At 57.9% G+C, this 22,121-nt stretch overlaps 1 protein-coding gene across 1 annotated transcript in view; it reads left to right on the forward strand.

Annotated features, from left to right (window-relative positions):
* Positions 1-22,121, forward strand: part of LOC144952532 (uncharacterized) — an 83,372-nt gene that overhangs the window by 33,285 nt on the left and 27,966 nt on the right. Inside the window, 12 exon segments of the mRNA XM_078882980.1 lie at positions 2,538-3,011; positions 5,208-5,359; positions 5,361-5,535; positions 6,861-7,010; positions 9,955-10,190; positions 11,196-11,377; positions 12,012-12,174; positions 12,717-12,957; positions 14,181-15,112; positions 15,204-15,485; positions 20,752-21,406; positions 21,626-21,887. Coding sequence (XP_078739106.1) covers positions 2,538-3,011; positions 5,208-5,359; positions 5,361-5,535; positions 6,861-7,010; positions 9,955-10,190; positions 11,196-11,377; positions 12,012-12,174; positions 12,717-12,957; positions 14,181-15,112; positions 15,204-15,485; positions 20,752-21,406; positions 21,626-21,887 — 3,904 coding nt within the window.

Below are 22,121 nucleotides of genomic sequence, written 5' to 3' on the forward strand. Positions count from 1 at the left end.
CCACCCCCTCCCTCACCTACCCGCTCACTCTCTCACTCGCTCACTCGCTCACAAACTCACCCACCCCCTCCCTCACCTACCCGCTCACTCTCTCACTCACTCACCCGCTCATAAACTCACCCACCCCCTCCCTCACCTACCCGCTCACTCTCTCACTCACTCACCCGCTCACAAACTCACCCACCCCCTCCCTCACCTACCCGCTCACTCTCTCACTCACTCACCCGCTCACAAACTCACCCACCCCCTCCCTCACCTACCCGCTCACTCTCTCACTCGCTCACCCGCTCACAAACTCACCCACCCCCTCCCTCACCTACCCGCTCACTCTCTCACTCGCTCACAAACTCACCCACCCCCTCCCTCACCTACCCGCTCACTCTCTCACTCGCTCACTCGCTCACAAACTCACCCACCCCCTCCCTCACCTACCCGCTCACTCTCTCACTCACTCACCCGCTCATAAACTCACCCACCCCCTCCCTCACCTACCCGCTCACTCTCTCACTCACTCACCCGCTCACAAACTCACCCACCCCCTCCCTCACCTACCCGCTCACTCTCTCACTCACTCACCCGCTCACAAACTCACCCACCCCCTCCCTCACCTACCCGCTCACTCTCTCACTCACTCACCCGCTCACAAACTCACCCACCCCCTCCCTCACCTACCCGCTCACTCTCTCACTCGCTCACAAACTCACCCACCCCCTCCCTCACCTACCCGCTCACTCTCTCACTCACTCGCTCGCTCACAAACTCACCCACCCCCTCCCTCACCTACCCGCTCACTCTCTCACTCACTCACCCGCTCACAAACTCACCCACCCCCTCCCTCACCTACCCGCTCACTCACTCACTCACTCACCCGCTCACAAACTCACCCACCCCCTCCCTCACCTACCCGCTCACTCTCTCACTCACTCACCCGCTCACAAACTCACCCACCCCCTCCCTCACCTACCCGCTCACTCTCTCACTCGCTCACAAACTCTCCCACCCCCTCCCTCACCTACCCACTCACTCTCTCACTCACTCACTCGCTCACAAACTCACCCACCCCCTCCCTCACCTACCCGCTCACTCTCTCACTCGCTCACAAACTCACCCACCCCCTCCCTCACCTACCCGCTCACTCTCTCACTCGCTCACAAACTCACCCACTCACTCCTTCATCTACCCGCTCACTCACTCACTCGCTCACAAACTCACCCACCCCCTCCCTCACCTACCCGCTCACTTTCTCACTCTCTCACTCGCTCACAAACTCACCCACCCCCTCCCTCACTTACCCGCTCATTCTCTCACTCACTCACTCGCTCACAAACTCACCCACCCCCTCCCTCACCTACCCGCTCACTCTCTCACTCTCTCACTCGCTCACAAACTCACCCACCCCCTCCCTCACCTACCCGCTCACTCTCTCACTCGCTCACAAACTCACCCACCCCCTCCCTCACCTACCCGCTCGCTCTCTCACTCGCTCACTCGCTCACAAACTCACCCACCCCCTCCCTCACCTACCCGCTCACTCGCTCACTCGCTCACAAACTCACCCACCCCCTCCCTCACCTACCCTCTCACTCGCTCACTCGCTCACAAACTCACCCACCCCCTCCCTCACCTACCCGCTCACTCTCTCACTCGCTCACAAACTCACCCACCCCCTCCCTCACCTACCCTCTCACTCGCTCACTCGCTCACAAACTCACCCACCCCCTCCCTCACCTACCCGCTCATTCTCTCACTCGCTCACAAACTCTCCCACCCCCTCCCTCACCTACCCGCTCGCTCTCTCACTCGCTCACAAACTCTCCCACCCCCTCCCTCACCTACCCGCTCACTCTCTCACTCGCTCACTCGCTCGCAAACTCACCCACCCCCTCCCTCACCTGCCCGCTCACTCTCTCACTCGCTCACTCGCTCACAAACTCACCCACCCCCTCCCTCACCTACCCGCTCACTCTCTCACTCGCTCACTCGCTCACAAACTCACCCACCCCCTCCCTCACCTACCCGCTCACTCTCTCACTCGCTCACTCGCTCACAAACTCACCCACCCCCTCCCTCACCTACCCGCTCACTCTCTCACTCGCTCAATCGCTCACAAACTCACCCACCCCCTCCCTCACCTACCCGCTCACTCTCTCACTCGCTCACAAACTCACCCACCCCCTCCCTCACCTACCCGCTCACTCTCTCACTCGCTCACTCGCTCACAAACTCACCCACCCCCTCCCTCACCTACCTGCTCGCTCTCTCACTCACTCACTCACAAACTCACCCACCCCCTCCCTCACCTACCCGCTCACTCTCTCACTCGCTCACAAACTCACCCACCCCCTCCCTCACCTACCCGCTCGCTCTCTCACTCTCTCACTCGCTCACAAACTCACCCACCCCCTCCCTCACCTACCTGCTCACTCACTCACTCACCTGCTCACAAACTCTCCCACCCACTCGCTCATCTACCCGCTCGCTCACTCAACCCGCTCGCTCTCTGCCACCGCGCGGGTTGCGCGCCTGTGCCTTCACAGATCCCCCTCTGGCGCCGGCGGGCTGGAAAGAGGGCGCGGGCCGCGTGTCCCTCCCCGTCTCCACCTCCCTCTCCGCTAGCGCCACCGCCAACATCGGCAACAGCAGCAGCAGCAGCAATAGCAGCAGCAGCAGCATGAGCTCCGTCAAAAACGCAGCAGCAGCAGCTTCCGCACAACCGCCACCAACCCCGACTCCGACACCGCCACCTCAGAAGCCGACAGCGCCGGGGGCGCCAGCCTCTGTCGCTGCGCTGACGGCAGCGGCGTTGGCGCCAGCCTTGCCGCCGCCGCCACCGCCGCCCCGCGGACGAGGAGAGGGGGGCGGGGGAATCGGTGGGGGGGGAGGGCGGCATGGGGGGGCCGCTGAGGGAGCGGGTGGGGGCGATGGTGGCACAGCAAGCGGCGCCAGCGCACGCCTACTCCCGCCACTTCCAGAAGACGCTGCCACCGAGATTCCAGCGCCAGCAGCAGCAGGTGGGTGGGTGGGTGGGGAGGGGTGTGCACGGTGGGTGGGCTGACGGGCGGGTGGGTTGGTGGGTGGATAGGTGGGTGGGTTGGTGGGTGGATGGGTGGGTGGGTGGGCTGACGGGCGGGTGGGTGGGCTGACGGGTGGGTGGGTTGGTGGGTGGATGGGGAGGGGGGGGGGCGTGCGCGGTGGGTGGGTTTGGGTCGGTTGATGGGTATGGGTTGGCTGGGCGAGTGTGGTTCGGTGGGCGGGGTGGGCGGGAGTGTTTTGTGGGTCAGTGGGCGGGTGTGGGTGGGTGTGGATGGGTGTGGGTCGGGCGAGTGTGGGTGGGTGTGGGTCGGAGTGTGGGTGGGTTTGGTGGGTGGGTGTGGGTTTGGTGGGCGGGTGTGGGTGGGTTTGGGTGGGTGTGGGTCGGTGGATGGGTGTGGGCGGATGGGTGGGTTTGGGTTGGTGGGCGGGTGTGGGTGGGTGGGTTTGGTGGGTGGGTGTGGGTTTGGTGGGCGGGTGTGGGTGGGTTTGGGTTTGTGGGCGGGTGTGGGTGGGTTTGGGTTGGTGGGTGGGTTTGGTGGGTGGGTGTGGGTTTGGTGGGCGGGTGTGGGTGGGTTTGGTGGGCGGGTGTGGGTTTGGTGGGCGGGTGTGGGTGGGTTTGGGTTGGTGGGCGGGTGTGGGTGGGTTTGTGGGCGGGTGTGGGTGGGTGGGTTTGGTGGGTGGGTTTGGGTTGGTGGGCGGGTGTGGGTGGGTTTGGTGGGTGGGTGTGGGTTTGGTGGGCGGGTGTGGGTGGGTTTGGGTTGGTGGGCGGGTGTGGGTGGGTTTGGGTTTGTGGGCGGGTGTGGGTGGGTGGGTTTGGTGGGTGGGTTTGGGTTGGTGGGCGGGTGTGGGTGGGTTTGGTGGGTGGGTGTGGGTTTGGTGGGCGGGTGTGGGTGGGTTTAGTGAGTGGGTGTGGGCTTGGTGGGTGGGTTTGGGTTGGTGAGTGGGTGTGGGTGGGTTTGGGTTGGTGAGTGGGTGTGGGTGGGTTTGGGTTGGTGGGCGGGTGTGGGTGGGTTTGGTGAGTGGGTGTGGGTTTGGTGGGTGGGTGTGGGTTTGGTGGGTGGGTGTGGGTTTGGTGGGCGGGTGTGGGTGGGTTTAGTGAGTGGGTGTGGGCTTGGTGGGTGGGTTTGGGTTGGTGGGCGGGTGTGGGTGGGTTTGGTGGGTGGGTGTGGGTTTGGTGGGCGGGTGTGGGTGGGTTTGTGTTGGTGGGCGGGTGTGGGTGGGTTTAGTGAGTGGGTGTGGGCTTGGTGGGTGGGTTTGGGTTGGTGGGTGGGGGTGGGTGGGTTTGGGTTGGTGGGTGGGTGTGGGTGGGTTTGGGTTGGTGGGTGGGTGTGGGTGGGTTTGGGTTGGTGGGCGGGTGTGGGTGGGTTTGGTGAGTGGGTGTGGGTTTGGTGGGTGGGTTTGGGTTGGTGGGCGGGTATGGGTGGGTTTGGTGAGTGGGTGTGGGTTTGGTTGGCGGGTGTGGGTGAGTGGGTTTGGTGGGTGGGTTTTGGTTGGTTGGCGGGTGTGGGTGAGTGGGTTTGGTGGGTGGGTGTGGGTTGGCGGTGTGGTGGTGAGGAGGGAGGGCAGTGCTGGTAATTCGGCGTGCGGTGCTTGCGCCGCGCCCACTGTTCGCGAGTGACGCGCACGTCTCTCCGTGCGGCTGTGGCCTCAAACGGAAAATAAACAAGTCGTCGGTGTGACACTCTCGTATACACAGCAGCAACAACAGCAGCCGCCATTCGCCACTGAGCGGCGGTGACGTCACCACGGCACTTGCGCCAGGCCAGGTGCACTCTGGCGGTGCGCTCGTGTGCACGAAGACAAAGATCCCCCGTATAGCCTATTAACAGACTTGGGGCAAGTGCTGTTTGCGAGCAGCACCTATGTAGGCCGGCTCGGCACACGAGGGTTGGGTGGCCAGCAACCACGCTCGGCTTTCTCTGTTGGCGATGTTTACACACACTGCACTCGTTCGAGGCCGAATCGACCTAGGGGAGGCCCAGGACCTGTTGAGATAATCGGCGTTGTTGGTGTTCGTGGTCGTGAGTGGGAATCCATTCGCCACTCGCTGGCGGTGACGTCACCACGCCGCCTGTGCCAGGCCAGGTGCACGTTGAGGCCACGCGCTATGCACACACACACGCACACACGGCGGGAGCACTAACGTCCTGACACATCTCTCTGCCCAACCACAGGAGCAGATGTTGAAACACCACTGGCAGCAGCATCAGCACCAGCATCAGCAGCAACCGCAGCAGCAACAGCAGCAGCAGCTGTCGCACTCGGGGCTGACTCCGCCACCGCAGCAGCAGCAACAGCAGCAGCAGCAACAGCAGCAGCAGCAGCAACGGACTCAGTACCAGGGCGGGATGGTGCCCGGGCCTCCGTTGCCATCGCTCTCCATCAGCTACGACCCGCGCTGGATGATGATGCCCACCTACATGGACCCGCGGATGATGCAGGCGGGGGGGAGGCACGGCTCCTCGTCCACGCAGGCGGCCGCAGGGATGCATCATCCTTCAGGTGGCGCTAGGCGACGCGGCGCAAACTCACCAGTCAAGGGTTAAAGTTCGATTGAAAGCTTTCGTGGCTGCAGGGATTCATCTTCTTGGTTCTTTCGGTAAAGTCATCACGTAGAAGGGAAATAATAAAATAATAAAAATAAAACATAATGAAATAATTATCACGACGTTTCGGCCACAACGCAAGCAGCCGTCCTCAGGTGAAGAACAGGTCTGTCGGAAAGACAGCGTCTGAATGAACACCACCAGGCTTGGCAGCGTATATGTATTCCTTTGTCAAGGCGCTCTTCCCCCTCCAACCCAGCTTAAATATACGCTGCCAAGCCTGGTGGTGTTTCATTCAGACGCTGTCTTTCCGACAGACCTGTTCTTCACCTGAGGACGGCTGCTTGCGTTGTGGCCGAAACGTCGTGAGAATTGTATTTTATTGTTTTATTGTTATTATTTTATTATTTCCCTTCTACGTGATGACTTTACCGAAAGAACCAAGAAGAGTCAAATCTCGCTCGCTCGTCCGTGTGTGCGTGTCCGTGTGTGCCCGTGTGTCCGTGTGTGCGTGTCCATCTGTGCGTGTCCGTGCGTGCGTGTCCGTGCGTCTGTGTCCGTGCGTGTCCGTGCGTGCGTGCGTGCGTGTCCGTGCGTGCGTGTCCGTGCGTGCGTGTCCGTGCGTGCGTGTCCGCGTGTCCGTGCGTGCGTGTCCGTGCGTGCGTGTCCGTGCGTGCGTGTCCGTGTGTGCCCGTGTGTCCGTGTGTGCCCGTGTGTCCGTCTGTGCGTGTCCGTGCGTGCGTGTCCGTGCGTGCGTGTTCGTGCGTGCGTGTCCGTGCGTGCGTGTCCGTGCGTGCGTGTCCGTGCGTGTCCGTGCGTGCGTGTCCGTGCGTGCGTGTCCGTGGCGTGCGTCTGAAGAGCGGTGGCGTAGCGGCGAGCGCACTGCGCTACGGACCCGCCACCCCGAGTTCGATTCCCGCTCGCGGCCAACACCAGTGACGATTATCTGTACCGCTCCTGGGCCTCCCCTAGGTTGACTCGGCCTCAAATTATTACCTGGTGCGGTGTGTAGTAAGCGTCATCACTGTGGAGACAAAGGCGTCCGGGCGTGGTGCCGGCCACCCACCCCCTCGCGCGCCGTGCCGGCCTTCATAGGTGCTCGCTAACAGCACTTGCCCCAACGGTCTGTGAAGGCTACACGGGGGATCTTTGTCTTTTGTGGAGGGCGACAAAGGCGGCCGGGTGTGCTGCTGGCAATTTCAGGGCAGCGCCTTCGCTCCTTTCGTACTCAACGGGATCCGCTCGTCCCCTCCCTCTCTCTCCCCCCCGCCTCTACCGCAGCCGGCCTGCTGGCGCCGAAGCAAGCCCTGCGTCGGGAACACCCGGACGGCGCTCCTGCCTCTGCGCTGGAGTCTTATCTCCAGCACGGCGGCGGCGGCGGCGGCGGCGTCACGTCCACCAACGCACAGCCGCTCTCTCAAGGTCACGGGGGTGAGTTCGCTCGCTCCTCTGTCATCCAGCAGCGGTAGTACCAGCAGCAGCACCAGCAGCAGCACCACCAGCAGCAGCACCAGCAGCAGCACCAGCAGCAGTACCACCAGCAGCAGCAGTACCAGCAGCAGTAGTAGTACCAGCAGCAGCACCAGCAGCAGCAGCACCAGCAGCAGCAGTACCAGCAGTAGTAGTACCAGCAGCAGCACCAGCAGCAGCAGCACCAGCAGCAGCAGCACCAGCAGCAGCAGCACCAGCAGCAGCAGCACCAGCAGCAGCACCAGCAGCAGCAGCAGCAGCAGCAGCACCAGCAGCAGCAGCACCAGCAGCAGCAGCACCAGCAGCAGCAGCACCAGCAGCAGCACCAGCAGCAGCACCAGCAGCAGCAGCACCAGCAGCAGCAGTACCAGCAGCAGCAGCACCAGCAGTAGTAGTACCAGCAGCAGCAGCACCAGCAGCAGCAGCAGCAGCAGCAGCACCAGCAGCAGCAGCACCAGCAGCAGCAGCACCAGCAGCAGCACCAGCAGCACCAGCACCACCACCATCACCCATTTTGTTTGTTATTTTCACATGAACATAGCCACCTCCGCTGCTTTGAACCTACGTACGCGACTTTACCGAAAGACCCGCAGAATGTGAATTCCTGCAGTCACGAAAGCTGTAAGTCAAGGTTTAACCGCCTCTACGGGGACGGTTTACACACAACTATTAGATCTTTTAACAGACTTCGAGACAAGAAGGCTAAACCTTTAAAAACAGTCTGCCTCGGCAGCTTTCCCCCTCTTTTTTTTTCTTCCTGATGACGAACGCTTGTGTTGCGATCGAAACGTCGTCGTTTTTTTATTTTTATAATTTGTTATTATTTTTATAATTTTTTATTATCTTCAGAATTTTGTATTATTTTTGTATTTTTTGTTTGTTATTTCCACATGAACATAGCCACCTCCGCGCTTTGAACCTACGTACGCGACTTTACCGAAAGACCCGCAGAATGTGAATTCCTGCAGTCACGAAAGCTGTAAGTCAAGGTTTAACCGCCTCTACGGGGACGGTTTACACACAACTATTAGATCTTTTAACAGACTTCGAGACAAGAAGGCTAAACCTTTAAAAACAGTCTGCCTCGGCAGCTTTCCCCCTCTTTTTTTTTTTTCTTCCTGATGACGAACGCTTGTGTTGCGATCGAAACGTCGTCGTTTTTTTATTTTTATAATTTGTTATTATTTTTATAATTTTTTATTATCTTCAGAATTTTGTATTATTTTTGTATTTTTTGTTTGTTATTTCCACATGAACATAGCCACCTCCGCGCTTTGAACCTACGTACGCGACTTTACCGAAAGACCCGCAGAATATCACCCATCTAATCCACCAGCAGCAGCAGCAGCAGCGCCACCATCACCATCTCCTCCTAGCACGGTCGGATACGTATGGTGCAAAACAAGTTCATCATTCATATGTACACCACCCCACCTAATGCACCAGCAGCAATACCACCATCACCACCATCACCACCATCACCCCACCTAATGCACCAGTATCAATGCCATCACCATCACCCCACCTAATGCACCAGCAGCAATGCCACCACCATCACCACCACCATCATCACCACCATCACCACCATCACCCACCTAATGCCCCAGCAGCAATGCCGCCATCACCACCATCACCACCATCACCCCACCTAATGCACCAGCATCAATGCCACCACCATCACCACCATCACCCCACCTAATGCACCAGCATCAATGCCACCATCACCACCATCACCACCATCACCCACCTAATGCACCAGCAGCAATGCCACCATCACCACCATCATCACCACCACCATCACCACCATCACCCCACCTAATGCACCAGCATCAATGCCACCATCACCACCATCACCACCATCACCACCATCACCCACCTAATGCACCAGCATCAATGCCACCATCATCACCATCACCCCACCTAATGCACCAGCGGCAATGCCGCCATCACCACCATCACCAAACATCACCCACCTAATGCACCAGCATCAATGCCACCATCACCACCATCAATCACCACCATCACCCACCTAATGCACCAGCATCAATGCCACCATCACCACCATCACCACCATCACCCCACCTAATGCACCAGCATCAATGCCACCATCACCACCGTCACCACCATCACCATCACCACCATCACCCACCTAATGCACCAGCATCAATGCCACCATCACCACCATCACCACCATCACCCCACCTAATGCACCAGCATCAATGCCACCATCACCACCATCATCACCATCAATCACCACCATCACCCACCTAATGCACCAGCATCAATGCCACCATCACCACCATCACCACCATCACCCCACCTAATGCACCAGCATCAATGCCACCATCACCACCATCACCACCGTCACCACCATCACCACCATCACCCACCTAATGCACGAGCAGCTGCAGCGCCACCCTCGCCCACCTCCGCCAACGGCGGCGCTGACCGCCAGATCCACCCAAACGTTGCCTCCCCTCCCCTCAACCCCACCAATTGTTTCCAGATTTGAAGCTTTCGTGACTGCAAGGATTCATATTCTTAGGTTTTTTCCGGTAAAGTCACGTAGGTAAAAAATTTAAATTTAAATTAATAAAATAAAAATAAAATAAAAGCAAAATCACGACATTTACTTGATACAGCAATCGTGCTGTGACGGTTCCACCTGAAGACGGAAGCTTGTGTTGCCTCTGAAACGTCGTGATTTTTATTTTATTAAAATTTTATTAACTTAATTTTTTTTACCTACGTGACTTTACCGACAAAACCTAAGAATACCCACCAATTGTGCCACCTTGCCGTGCATTCACCCGCCCGGCGCCCCCGGCCCATCGTCGGCCGGCGCCGCCGCGACTCGCCGTGTGACCGTTTGCCTGCGCCCATCTCCCCCGTCCGTCCCCGCTAGCGCCGGCGGGACTCCTGCTGCGGGAGCGAGCGACGCCCCCCGCGGACCCGCCACCCCCCCCCCCGCGCCGTCTGGGGTTCGGCGGCACCGTCGGAGCCGACGCGCCGCGTCTCCCCTTCCTCCGCCGCAGCCGGCGCCGTCACCCCCACCTCGCCGCCACCGCAGCAGCAGCACCAGCAGCAGCAGCAGCAGCATCAGCAGCAGCAGCAGCCTCCCCGCTTCCTGCAAGACTCTCGGTAACGGGAGAGTCGTCCGCGGTTACGGGTCGTCCCGCAGGGCGCAACCGGACTTGGCATCGCTAATTATTACTGCAGGAGGAATCCGATCAGCCGCAAAAACTCCTTAGCACGTTCTAGATTTGAAGCTTTCGTGACTGCAAGGATTCATACCGTTAGGTTTTTTCGGTCAAGTCACGTAGGTAAAGAATTTTAATTAATAAAAGTAAAATAAAACAAATTAGCACGGACGTACGGCAGGGGCACGGGTGTCAGGGGTCGGCAGGGTTTGCCGAGCGTGGTGACGCTGGCCACCCGCTGCCCCCCCCTCAGGCGCTGCTGCTGCTACTCGCCGCTCGCAGCGTTGGCCCCAACAGCCGACGAACCCTTCCCCGTTGTGAGACGAACGCAAATTGCAGGGCGGTTTTGGGGTGTTCCGTTCGCCGTTGAATCTCGGAACTCGCGCGAGCGGCTCGGCCGTTAATTGTTGTTTCGAGAGGCGTTGGTAGTAGTTCTACGCGTAGGCTCTCTCGTAAATGTCAATGCTGTGTCGTTAAACCTGCCACCACCCGACACGGCCAATTAGTAAGGTAAACAGAACGTGGTCATCTTCTTGGTTCTTTCGGTAAAGTCACGTAGAAGGGAAATAATAAAATAATAAAAGTAAAAACGTAATAAAATACAATTCTCACGACGTTTCGGCCACAACGCAAGCAGCCGTCCTCAAGTGGAGAAACAGGTCTGTCGGAAAGACAGCGTCTGAATTTCAGACGCTTCACCTGAGGACGGCTGCTTGCGTTGTGGCCGAAACGTCGTGAGAATTATTTTATTATGTTTAAATTTTATTATTTTATTACTTCCCTTCTACGTGACTTTACCGAAAGAACCAAGAAGATGAATCCCTGCAGTCACGAAAGCTTTAAATCGAAAACTAGAACGTGGCCAATTCGTTTACTTGTACAGCACACCCGGTGTCTTGGAGAGCAAACCCACAACGTGTACGATTCGCGTACGCCGTTGTTGGAGGCCGTAGTCACAGCAGCGCCGCTGCGTTTAAAGACGTCGTTCCTCACCACGGAGAAGCGTAGCGGCACGACCGCCGGCACTCGACCGATATCCGGCGCCGACACGGCGCGACACGAACGCCCCCTGCCGCCGCATGGCCTTGTGGGAGCCTCGGTACATCTTCCGACCTTGAAGATGTACCGGCAAAGGGTTAAGAGGCTATGACAGTGCGCGGCGGATTCTTTGTAAAGAAACTTGCGGCCCGCCAGCGAGCAAAACTTTTTAAAAAATCCTTCATATTAAGTTCACTCGCTTGCTTGCTTGCGCGCTTACGACCGTGCAAATCTTTCGGTCGTTTTTTAACCCACTTCCCGTGATCCAATCGAGCTGACATTTTGCACACAGACTCGTTGTGCGTGACAATTTATTTTCGTGAAAAACAATTTCCAAAATGTTCCACTTTTTAGGAAAAAAAAAATGTCATATTTAATTTTAAATACCAATGTGATAAAAATGAAACTCTTACTCAAGAAAAACAGAAATGAATAATAAAATAAAACCGATGCCATGCATATAAAGGATTTACAGTGAAAAACTTTGTTTTTACGGGTTCATTTTTTTATCGAATGTCGTACGATAATGGTTTACAGCAACGCGCCGATTCACTGCTGGATGAAGGGCCTACCTCCCACGGCGCCGCGCGAACGGGTCGTGGGAGGTTGAGGGCGGGGGGGGGATCTAGCCGGTGTCATCCGAGCGTGTACATTGCGACGAATGCGTACGTGCGTGCGTTTAACGCGTCGTCGCGTTTGTGCGGCGCGTTTGTTTTCGGCGCAGGCGTGACCTCGTGCTGGGCTCGCGCTCCGAGCAGCAGCACCAGCAGCACCAGCAGCACCACCTTTTCGACACGGACGAAGTATCCCCGCACCACCACGTCCCGGCGATGTACCGCGACCTGTTTGATGACGGTGGCGGCGGCGGCGGTGGCGGCATTCGATCGGCCCCGCGGTCTTACCGGGACAAGCAGATGTTCCAGCAGCAGCAACAACAGCAGCAACAGCAGCAGCAGCAGCACCACTTGCCGCACTACGAGAAGGTAGCGTGACTGCGCACACCCTCGACCATTCGCGGCGAGCCGCACCGGCTGACGATTAAACGGGGGATCGGTTCCAAGCACGTGCCGCGTTTGGTACGCACGCACAGAATCAGCATGGTGATTTATGCTCGCAGGAGGAATCCGATGAGCTATGAAGCTCTTTCTCACAGATGTCCAGTCAGGGGTACGGGGTAAGAACGTCGTGCCAATCGGAGGTGCGGGAAATCGTCACGGGTGTTGGCCGTGAACTCGGGTCACCGGGTTCCGTAGGGCAGCGCGCTAACCGGCGCACTACCGCCCCCCCCCCCATCGCCGTCGCGTTCCTCCCCCCGCCAACTCCTTCACCGGAATTAACTCCGGCGCGGCCATTGTGTGCCTTGGTCGTTACCGCTCCCGCCCTCCCCTCCCGCCCACCCACCCACCCCCACCGCCTCTTCTGCCCGCAGCTGTACCGGCACGCCGAGCTCGCGTCTCCCGATGACTCGCCTCGCTCCCCACTGCCGCGGAGGATCGGCGGAGAATTGTCCGGCACCAGGAAGGAAGCTGGCGGCGGCGGTGGCGGCGGCGGTGGCGGCTGCGGTGGAGGCGTTTCGGCATCGCGTGGCGACGAGAGGGAGAGAGAACCCGGAGCCGGAGCCGTGGTGGGCGGATTGGCGGCGCGGGGAGACACCCGGCAGAGGGGAGAGGGTGAGTGGCGCGCCGGTGGGAAGTGGTTGCCGTTGCCGAGGGCTGTCTGAACCGGTCCTCTGGCGATCCCCTAGGTCGACCCGGCCTCAAATGAGTATCTGGTGCGGTGTGTAGCGAACATCGCGCCAAGGCGGCCGGGCGTGGTGTTGGCCACTCACCCGTTCGTGTGCCATGCTGGCCTTCATAGGTACTGCTCGCTAACAGCACTTGCCCCTACAGTCTGTTAATGGGCTGTATGGGGGTTCTTTGTCTTTTGGTCGTGATGATGGTGGTGGTTATTGAAGTGGCCACTGCGGTGTTTGTGGTATTATAACAATAGCGTGTCATTCACGCTAATAGTATCCCACAACGCTGTACAGCAAGGTCTCAGGGTATGCGGCGGGGGGGGGTGTCAGTGTACGTGCACGAGCTGGCGTGGTGGCGGGCTGCGTGACTTCCTCGGCTTGGCTTCCGTGCGTTGCGAACGAAAGTACGAGTTGAATAAAGCGTGTAACCGTGCCCCCGCGTACTCCGAAACCTGATCGTACGTTCATTATATACGAGGACCAAAGTTCCATGTGGAGCCACTACCAAGCAATTGGAAACCCTGTTACCAAGCAAAATCGAAAATTAATAGACAAATGAATGAAAAGTATTGCCGTTCAAGGGATGGTGTTGCGAGGTTTTAGTTGCAGTGAAAGTGTCGTGGTGATTGTGGTGGCGGTGGGTTTTGCAATTGAGTAGCCGGTGCTGCCAGCTCTAGTTGCGTGGATGTTGGTGCTTGTGTTGATGAAGCTGGCGCTGGTACCTGCTGGTTAATGACGACGGTGCTGCCGATAATCCACCCACCGCCACCTCCCGCAACAACCTCACGGTTTAACACGTAAGGCTTTCGCGACCAATATTATTCATAATCAACGTTTTTGGGTTTAGATCGTCGCGTTCTTTATAAATGTGTCGTAACCCTCCACCACCCGACATGGCCAATCAGTAAAAAAGTGTCACGTTGACAAAAGACAAATAGTTCACCGCTTTAGCCCCACCCCGGTGTGTTGAAGTGTGAAACCACAACAATTTACAATTTGAGTAGCACGACGTTTCGCTGGTAATTGCATCCAGCATCATCGGGCAATTCGCCAGAATGGTGAGGGGCTCTGCTGTGTCTCCCGTTCTTATATAGAGCAGCAGCAGCAGGGTGACCTCACTGCCCCCCCCCCCCTCTCATCCTCCCCCGCCTCCCGCAGGCAAGGCCAGCGCCAAGGCCGCCACTCCGCCAAGCGCCGGCAGCACCAGCGGCAGCAGCACGGCCTCTGGCGGCGCCGGCGAATTTGCGAAGCCGCCGCACTGGAAGGACGGCAAGCTGGAGACCCGCTGGGGGCCCAAGCCGGGTTCCGGCGGGGTCACCGCCGCCGCGGTCGGCAGCGCCGTCAGCAACTCGGCTCCGCTCCAACAGCAGCAGCAGCACCAGCAGCAGCAGCAGCCTCCTCGGCGCACCGGCCCCATCAAGAAGCCGGTGCTCAAGGACCTCAAGACGGCCGACCGCGACGACAAATCGGCCGGCTTCTCCGACGGCAAGGCGGCGGGCGGCGACGCCGGCACGGATGGCAAGGAGCCGGGCGCCAGGGGGGGGGCGGGCGGGAGGGACGCGCGTCCCGACCGCTCGCTCCCCCCGCCCGACGGCGGCAAGGACGGCGGCGGCGGGGTGTTGCCATCGAGGCCTCTGCGCCGTCGCGACCCGGCCTTTGAGCAGCGCGCCTTCCGCGGCCGCGGCGGGGCGACCTCCGCCGGCGTCGGCGGCGGCGGGCTCGCCGCCAACCCCGGCGGCGGCGTCGGCACGAGGGTGTCGAGAGGGGGCGGCGCCGTCGGCTCGCTCGCGGCGGCGTCGCGTGGGACGTGCGGCGGCGCCGGTCCCGGTTGCTCACCGGCGACGCGGGGCAGAACCGGCGCCGGGCACCACCGCGAATTCCCAGTTTACCGCGACCCACGCTTCCGCTACGGCGGCGCCAGCGGCGGGCAGTGGGGCGCGGAGGACGACAGCGAGAATTCCGATGCCGGCGGTGGCGCCGGCGGTGGCTCCGGCGTGGAACTGGCAAAGCGGCGGCGCCAGCAGCGGGCGTCGGTGAGCGACGCCGAGAGCGACGCGCTGGACGGTTGCGGCGGCACCGGCAAGCGAGAGGCATCCGGCACCACCAACAACAACGGCAGCGGCGGCGTCAACCGCGGGCAGCAGCAGCAGCTGTTGGTGCCAGCTCGGTTGCTCGGGCTAGACCAGCAGCCGCAGCCGCAGCAGCAGCAGCAGCAGGCGGCGGGGTTTGGAGCGGCGAGGGTCGCCGTGGCGCCGGCTGCGGCGGCGGCATCGTCGGCATCGTCGCCAGCGCCGGCCGCAGGCGAAGAGAAGCAGGACCGGCCGTTTGCGCCGAGGGGGGAGCCGAGTCGCCGGGGCCGAGGTGGGGCGCTGTCGCGGGGCGTGGCGCGCGCCAGCATGGTGCTGTCGGCACGGCACCAGCAGCTGCACCAGCAGCAGCAGCAGCAGCGGCAGCACCAGCACGGTGAGACGTGGAGGGGACCGCAAGACCCGCAGAGACGAACGGGTCTTGTGTTGTGAGTGCTTAAGCGGTGGTGGTGGTGATGGTAGTGATGCCGGTAGTGTGATGATGGTGATGGCTTTTGAGGGTGGTGATTGTTGCGGTGGTGCGAGTGATGATGATGTTGGTAGTGGTGATGGCGGTGATTGTGGTAGTGTTCGATTCCCGCTCACGTCCAACACCGGTGACGATTATCTGAACCGGTCCTGGGCCCTCCCCTAGGTTGACTCGGCCTCAAATGAGTACCTGGTGCGGTGTGTAGTAAACATCGCTACTGGGGAGACAAAGGCGGCCGGGCGTGGTGCTGGCCACCCACCCTATCGTGCTCCACCGTGCCATCTTTCATAGGCGCTACTTGCCAGCAGCACTTGCACCAACAGTCTGTTAATAGGCTGATTGTGATTTTAAGCTTTTGTGACTGCAGGGATTCATCTTCTTGGTTCTTTCGGTAAAGTCATCACCTAGAATGGAAAACAATAAAAATAATAAAATAAAACATAATAAAATAATTCTCACGACGTTTCGGCCACAACGCAAGCAACCGTCATCAGGTGGTAGAACAGGTTGTGGCCGAAACGTCGTGAGAATGATTTAATAATGTTTTATTTTATTGTTTTTTTTGTTTTCCATTCTACGTGACTTTACCGAAAGAACCAAGAAGAAGGCTCATTGTGGTGCTTGTGATGACGGCGGCAGTATTGGCCGTGGCTGCTGGTGCCGCTATTGGATTCTAGGCCGTGATTTATAATTAAAAAAAACAACCCCCCACCTCTCCTCCGCCGCAAAATCATCGCCATTCACAATCCGTAGTTCGGTCGGAGAAGTCGACCGCCTCGTCCATATTTTTAGGTTTTTTTCGGTAAAGCCACGTAGGTAAAAAATTAAAATTAATAAAAGTAAAATAAAAATAAAATAAAAATCGCGACGTTTCGGAGGCAACACAAACTTCCGTCTTCAGGTGGAACCGTCACAGCACGATAGCTGTATCAAGTAAAGAGAAATTCCAAGAAAAGAGTCCTTGTATATTCTTAGGTTTTTTCCGGTAAAATCACGTAGGTAAAAAATTAAAATTAATAAAAGTAAAATAAAAAATAAAATAAAAATCACGACATTTCGGAGGCAACACAAGCTTCCGTCTTCAGGTGGAACCGTCACAGCACGACAGCTGTTTCAAGTGAGAGAGATTCCAAGGAAACAGTCCTTGTATATATACTGGTTGAGGGTGGGAGGAGCCAAGGTAGGCCCTGGATATTATTTTTGTGAGGTTCGGTGCGGCTGAAGCACGCTGCTAGGAATGAGCTTTTGTTGTGTAAACTCGGTGCGGATGATGTAAAGGTGCGTGTGAAAGTGACTGAGCGTTTTTGTTATGTAGAGATGATGCGGTTGAAATCACTGCCAGGAAATGAGTCTTTGTTGTGTAGAATGGCTGACTGAGCCTTTTGTTATGTAGAGATGATGCAGTTGAAATCACTGCCAGGAAATGAGTCTTTGTTGTGTAGAATGGCTGACTGAGCTTTTTGTTATGTAGAGATGATGCGGCTGAAATCGCTGCCAGGAAATGAGTCTTTGTTGTGTAGAATGGTTGACTGAGCCTTTTTGTTATGTAGAGATGATGCGGCTGAAATCACTGCCAGGAACTGAGTCTTTGTTGTGTAGAATGGTTGACTCAGCCTTTTGTTATGTAGAGGTGGTGCGGCTGAAATCGCTGCCAGGAAATGAGTCTTTGTTGTGTAGAATGGTTGACTGAGCCTTCTGTTATGTAGAGGTGGTGCGGCTGAAATCGCTGCCAGGAATGCTCGTAGCTTTGTACCTTGACGTTGCCCCCCCCCCGTCCCCTTGTATCCCATCAAACATCTGTCACTGTCCCATTTGTGCGGTCTCTCTCGCAGCCATTTGCGTACAAAATAAAACCATTGTCACGCGCACCATGCTTTGCCTGTATTCTGAGCGTAAGAAACCGTTGCAATTGGAGCCGACGAATTTTGTTCAGGGCACTCGGCAGAGGTTGGCGCGGTCACAATCCAGGAAGGAGGGGGGCAGTAGCCCCCCCCCTCCCCGGTCAATACCGCAGGTGGCTTTGAGATGTTGGTGACTACCTCGCCTGGTATACAGGAGGTTGTGGGTTCGATCCTGACCCTGACAATTCCTGCTGTATATTTGGAGTTTGCATGTGGCTAGGAGATGTTAACTACCTCGCTTGGTATACAGGAGGTTGTGGGTTCGATCCCAACCCTGACAATGCCTGCAGTATATTTGGAGTTTGCATGTGGCTAGGAGATGTTAACTACCTCGCTTGGTATACAGGAGGTCGTGGGTTCGATCCTGACTCTGACAATTCCTGCTGTATATTTGGAGTTTGCATGTGGCTAGGAGATGTTAACTACCTCGCCTGGTATAAAGGAGGTTGTGGGTTCGATCCTGACCCTGACAATGCCTGCTGTATATTTGGAGTTTGCATGTGGCTAGGAGATGTTAACTACCTCGCCTGGTATACAGGAGGTCGTGGGTTCAATCCCGTCTTGTCGTTGGCCGGAGGTTCATCCGACCACGCTCTTCGGTGACGGCGTGTAACCCGCATCGCCCCCCCACGCGCGAGAAACAGGTCTCACCAAAGCGCTCGCATCTTTCGCATTTATAACATACGAGCTTTACTACCCGGCTTCGCCCGGGACTTGCATTCACCGCCTTTGTACTCCCAGTAGCGATGTTCACACAGCAGACCAGTTACTCGTTTGAGGCTGAGGTGGTGGCCGTGAGCGGGAATCGAACTCGGGTCGCCGGGTTCGCAGCACGGCGTAGCGCTAACCGCTACACTACAACGCGTTACGCTTCCACATGCGCGGGTCACGTGACAGATGTGACGTCACAGCTCACTTGCCGTGCAAAAAAATCGATGCATTATTGAGCTCCCCCCCCCCCCCCCAAAAAAAAAAACACAAGTGTATTTTTATAAGTACCCACATGGCAAATATGAAGTTTGTTGCATGTCGGGAAGTACGCTAAACATTTTGAACAGACACACATAATCACAACTTTGCCTTTTATATATATGGAGACAGACGATCAGTGAATCATTGACAGTACTTGTGTACATTTTATATACACTTACTTTTTACATCTACACTCGTAAAGTTATATATAGTAATATAGTGGAGTATATAGTAGTGATTTAGTAGTATATAGCAGTAATGTAGTAGTATATAGTCGTGTGTGTGTGTATATACATTCTTATGGGCGAACCCCAACTTACGTAAATTCACGCTTTACATGGATCCCAACCACCCCACATACTCTGAGACCCTGATGTATATTATAATATTACTGGTAGGAACGAAGTGAACCAGCCTACAATAGATTATATCGTCCGTCCGTCCGATGTCCGATTAGGTGTAGCAACATCGCCCCCTACTGCAAACACTTGGCAGGACCCTACAACAACCTTTAGACTCAGTGAGGCTTTCCTGGCTAAACAAGTGTAACATTCCCTTATAATTCCCTGAGATAGTTTTTAATTTAAAAATTTAAATAAAAAATTAACTCACAGCGGCCTAAAGCCTACAGCTAGGCCTAAAGCCTAGAACTAGGCCTCAAACTCTCCCTTCGTATCGTACCCCCGCCATTTCATTTTATTATAGCCATTCATTTGTTCGTTCCTACCAGCCCACCCCGCAGGGACCTGTTAACACACATATATATAAACAAAAAAACTATGTGATTGAGACCGATTAGCCAGGATAGACAGACGGGGAGAAGAGCCTACATTTCGATTTAAAGCTTCTTTCGTGACTGCAGGGATTCATCTTCTTGGTTCTTTCGGTAAAGTCACGTAGAAGGGAAATAATAAAATAATAAAAATATCAAACATAATAAAATACAATTCTCACGACGTTTCGGCCACAACGCAAGCAGCCGTCCTCAGGTGAAGAACAGGTCTGTCGGAAAGACAGCGTCTGAATGAACACCACCAAGCTTGGCAGCGTATATTTAAGCTGGGTTGGAGGGGGAAGAGCGCCTTGACAAAGGAATATATACGCTGCCAAGCCTGGTGGTGCTCATTCAGACGCTGTCTTCTCGACAGACCTGTTCTTCACCCGAGGACGGCTGCTTGCGTTGTGGCCGAAACGTCGTGAGAATTGTATTTTATTATGTTTTATATTTTATTATTTTATTATTTCCCTTCTACGTGACTTCACCGAAAGAACCAAGAAGTGGAAGAGCCTCTTGGCTTACCCAGCGTGTGCCGGAGGGGTCGGACGATGAGCTACAAAGCGCTCGGCCGCGGATATCCCCGTCTCCCGTCGCGCTGCGAGAGGGACGCTGAAGGTTGGAGGCGTCGTCTGGGAGAGAGGGGAGTGGGGAACCCTCCCTCCCCCTGCATGGAAGCAACAAACAAACACCACCTCCCACCCCTCCTCCCCGTTGCTCTTGGAGAGAAGCGGGTTGTCTCAGATCTGCCTCCGTTAATTCCTTCCCTGAGCAACGGGACTTTTACCCACCCCCCCCAAAACGAATGCGCAAGCAAAGTTAACGTGACGGGGTGTTTTTTAAAAATCCTTTATATTAAGTTTGCTTGCTTGCGCGCTTACGACCGTGCAAATCTTTCGGTCGTTTTTTAACCCACTTCCCGTGATCCAATCGAGCTGACATTTTGCACACAGACTCGTTGTGCGTGACAATTGATTTTCGTGAAATTTTTTTTCCAAAATGTTACACTTTTTAGGATTTTTTTTTTTGATATTTAATTACCAATTGCTTAATGGTGGCAGGCAATCATCTGACCCATAGGTGGCAGCCATCTCAAGCCAGAGGACGAGAGGACTCTAGCCGCCACGCATATAAAGGATTTATAGTGAAAAACGTTGTTTTTACGGGTTAATTTTTTTATTCATGTGCTTATTGGTGATTGGGCGGGGGGGGGGTGTTGGGTGTGTAGGGGGGGGGGGGTCTAAGATCATCATTCGGCTCAACTAAACCCACGGCGTCGCACGCCGGGGGGTGAACGTATCGATTGCCCTGGCCCTGCTTGGCCCCCCACCCCGTGCCAACGCCGCAGGTCGCGCGAGGCTGCTTGTGTGCCAGCGGGGAAAGCGGGGGAGGGTGTGGTTGGGGGGGTGGTGGTACGATGTACGTAACCCCCAACAGCCGGTGCCCTTCCCCAGACCGTGGGTTCGATCCCCCGGTACCTCACCGCCACCCCACCCCCCTCCCCCCCCCTTGCTCCCTACGGCAGATTGCGCCGATTGCCCCGCCGGCCCAGACGGCTGCTGCTGCTGCCCGCTGTCGGCGTCTTCGCCGGCGGCGGCGGGGGGGGGGGCCGCCGGCTGCGGACGGCGCCGGGCGGCCCTGCTTCAACGAGCGCTGCCGGGCGGAGCGACCGCCTCGGCGCCAGCGCCCGGCGCGGCCGCCCCGCCAGGACAAACCGCCGCGTTTCCGGCGCCTCAAGCAGGAGCGCGAAGCCGCGGCGGCGGCGGCGGTGGCCGCGGCGGCGGCGGCGGCTTCGGGCAGCGCCGGCTCGGTGGAGACCCTGTCGCCGCTACCTTCGCCGACGCCGGCGGGCGCCGGCAACGACGACGACGACTGCGGCGGCTGCGGCGGCGGCAACGACAACAACAACAACGCGGCCGCGGTTTCGTGCGACTTGCCGGCGCAGCTCAACTCGGCGGTGGCCGCCGCCTCCGGAGCGAACGGCGCCGGCGTGGCGTCGGGGAGCAAGTCGCCGGACCTGTCCAATCAGAACTCGTCGGACCAGGCCAACGAGGAGTGGGAGACGGCCTCGGAGAGCAGCGACTTCAACGACCGCCGGGAGCGCGACGAGCGCGACGAGGCGCTGCAGGCCGCCCTGGCCCTGGCGCCCGCGCCGGCGCCGGACGGGGCGGCGGCCGACGGTGAGTGGACGCGAAGCCGGCAGAGTTTCCCCCGGCGAAGCCTTTCGGCAAAGTGCTGTCGGCGAGCGAGCGCCCTTTGCCTGCGGACCCGCTCAACGATCCACGCACTCGATCGGCAGGCCGCGGCCGGTCTCGAGTGATTCCTGAACTGCTCGTGATCAACCTTGCTGCCTGCGCGCCCCCCCTCCTCGCTCCCCCCCCCCCCCACCCCCCGAGCAGATCTGGCGGAGTCCGGCGGGGGTGGCCGCAAGGACGGCGCTCCGGGGTCGTCGTCGGCCTCGGCCAAGCGTAGCTTCTCGAGCCAGCGGCCCCTCGACCGCCAGAACCGTCGTCCGGTCGGCAACGGCGCCGGCCAGGGCCAGGGCTACGCGGGCGGAGGAGGGGGAGGAGGAGGGGGGGGGCGGCACCAGCGGGCCAGCCCCGCGGGCAACGCGCGGGCAGACAAGAGGAACGGCCCGGGGTCGAAGGGCAGGAGGCGCAGGTGAGGCGCGGGGGGGGGGGGCGGTTATGGGAAGGAGAGGGGGGTGATGGGAGTGGGGGGGGGGAGAGACGGGGAGTCGTGGAAATGGAGAGACGGGGGGAGATGCGGGGGGAGACACGGGGGAGACACGGGAGAGACACGGGGGGAGACACGGGGGAGACACGGGGGAGACACGGGAGAGACACGGGGGGGGACACGGGGGGGGACACGGGGGGGGACACGGGGGGGGACACG

Source organism: Lampetra fluviatilis, chromosome 68 (genome assembly GCF_964198595.1).
Source record: "Lampetra fluviatilis chromosome 68, kcLamFluv1.1, whole genome shotgun sequence".
NCBI lineage: Eukaryota > Metazoa > Chordata > Hyperoartia > Petromyzontiformes > Petromyzontidae > Lampetra > Lampetra fluviatilis.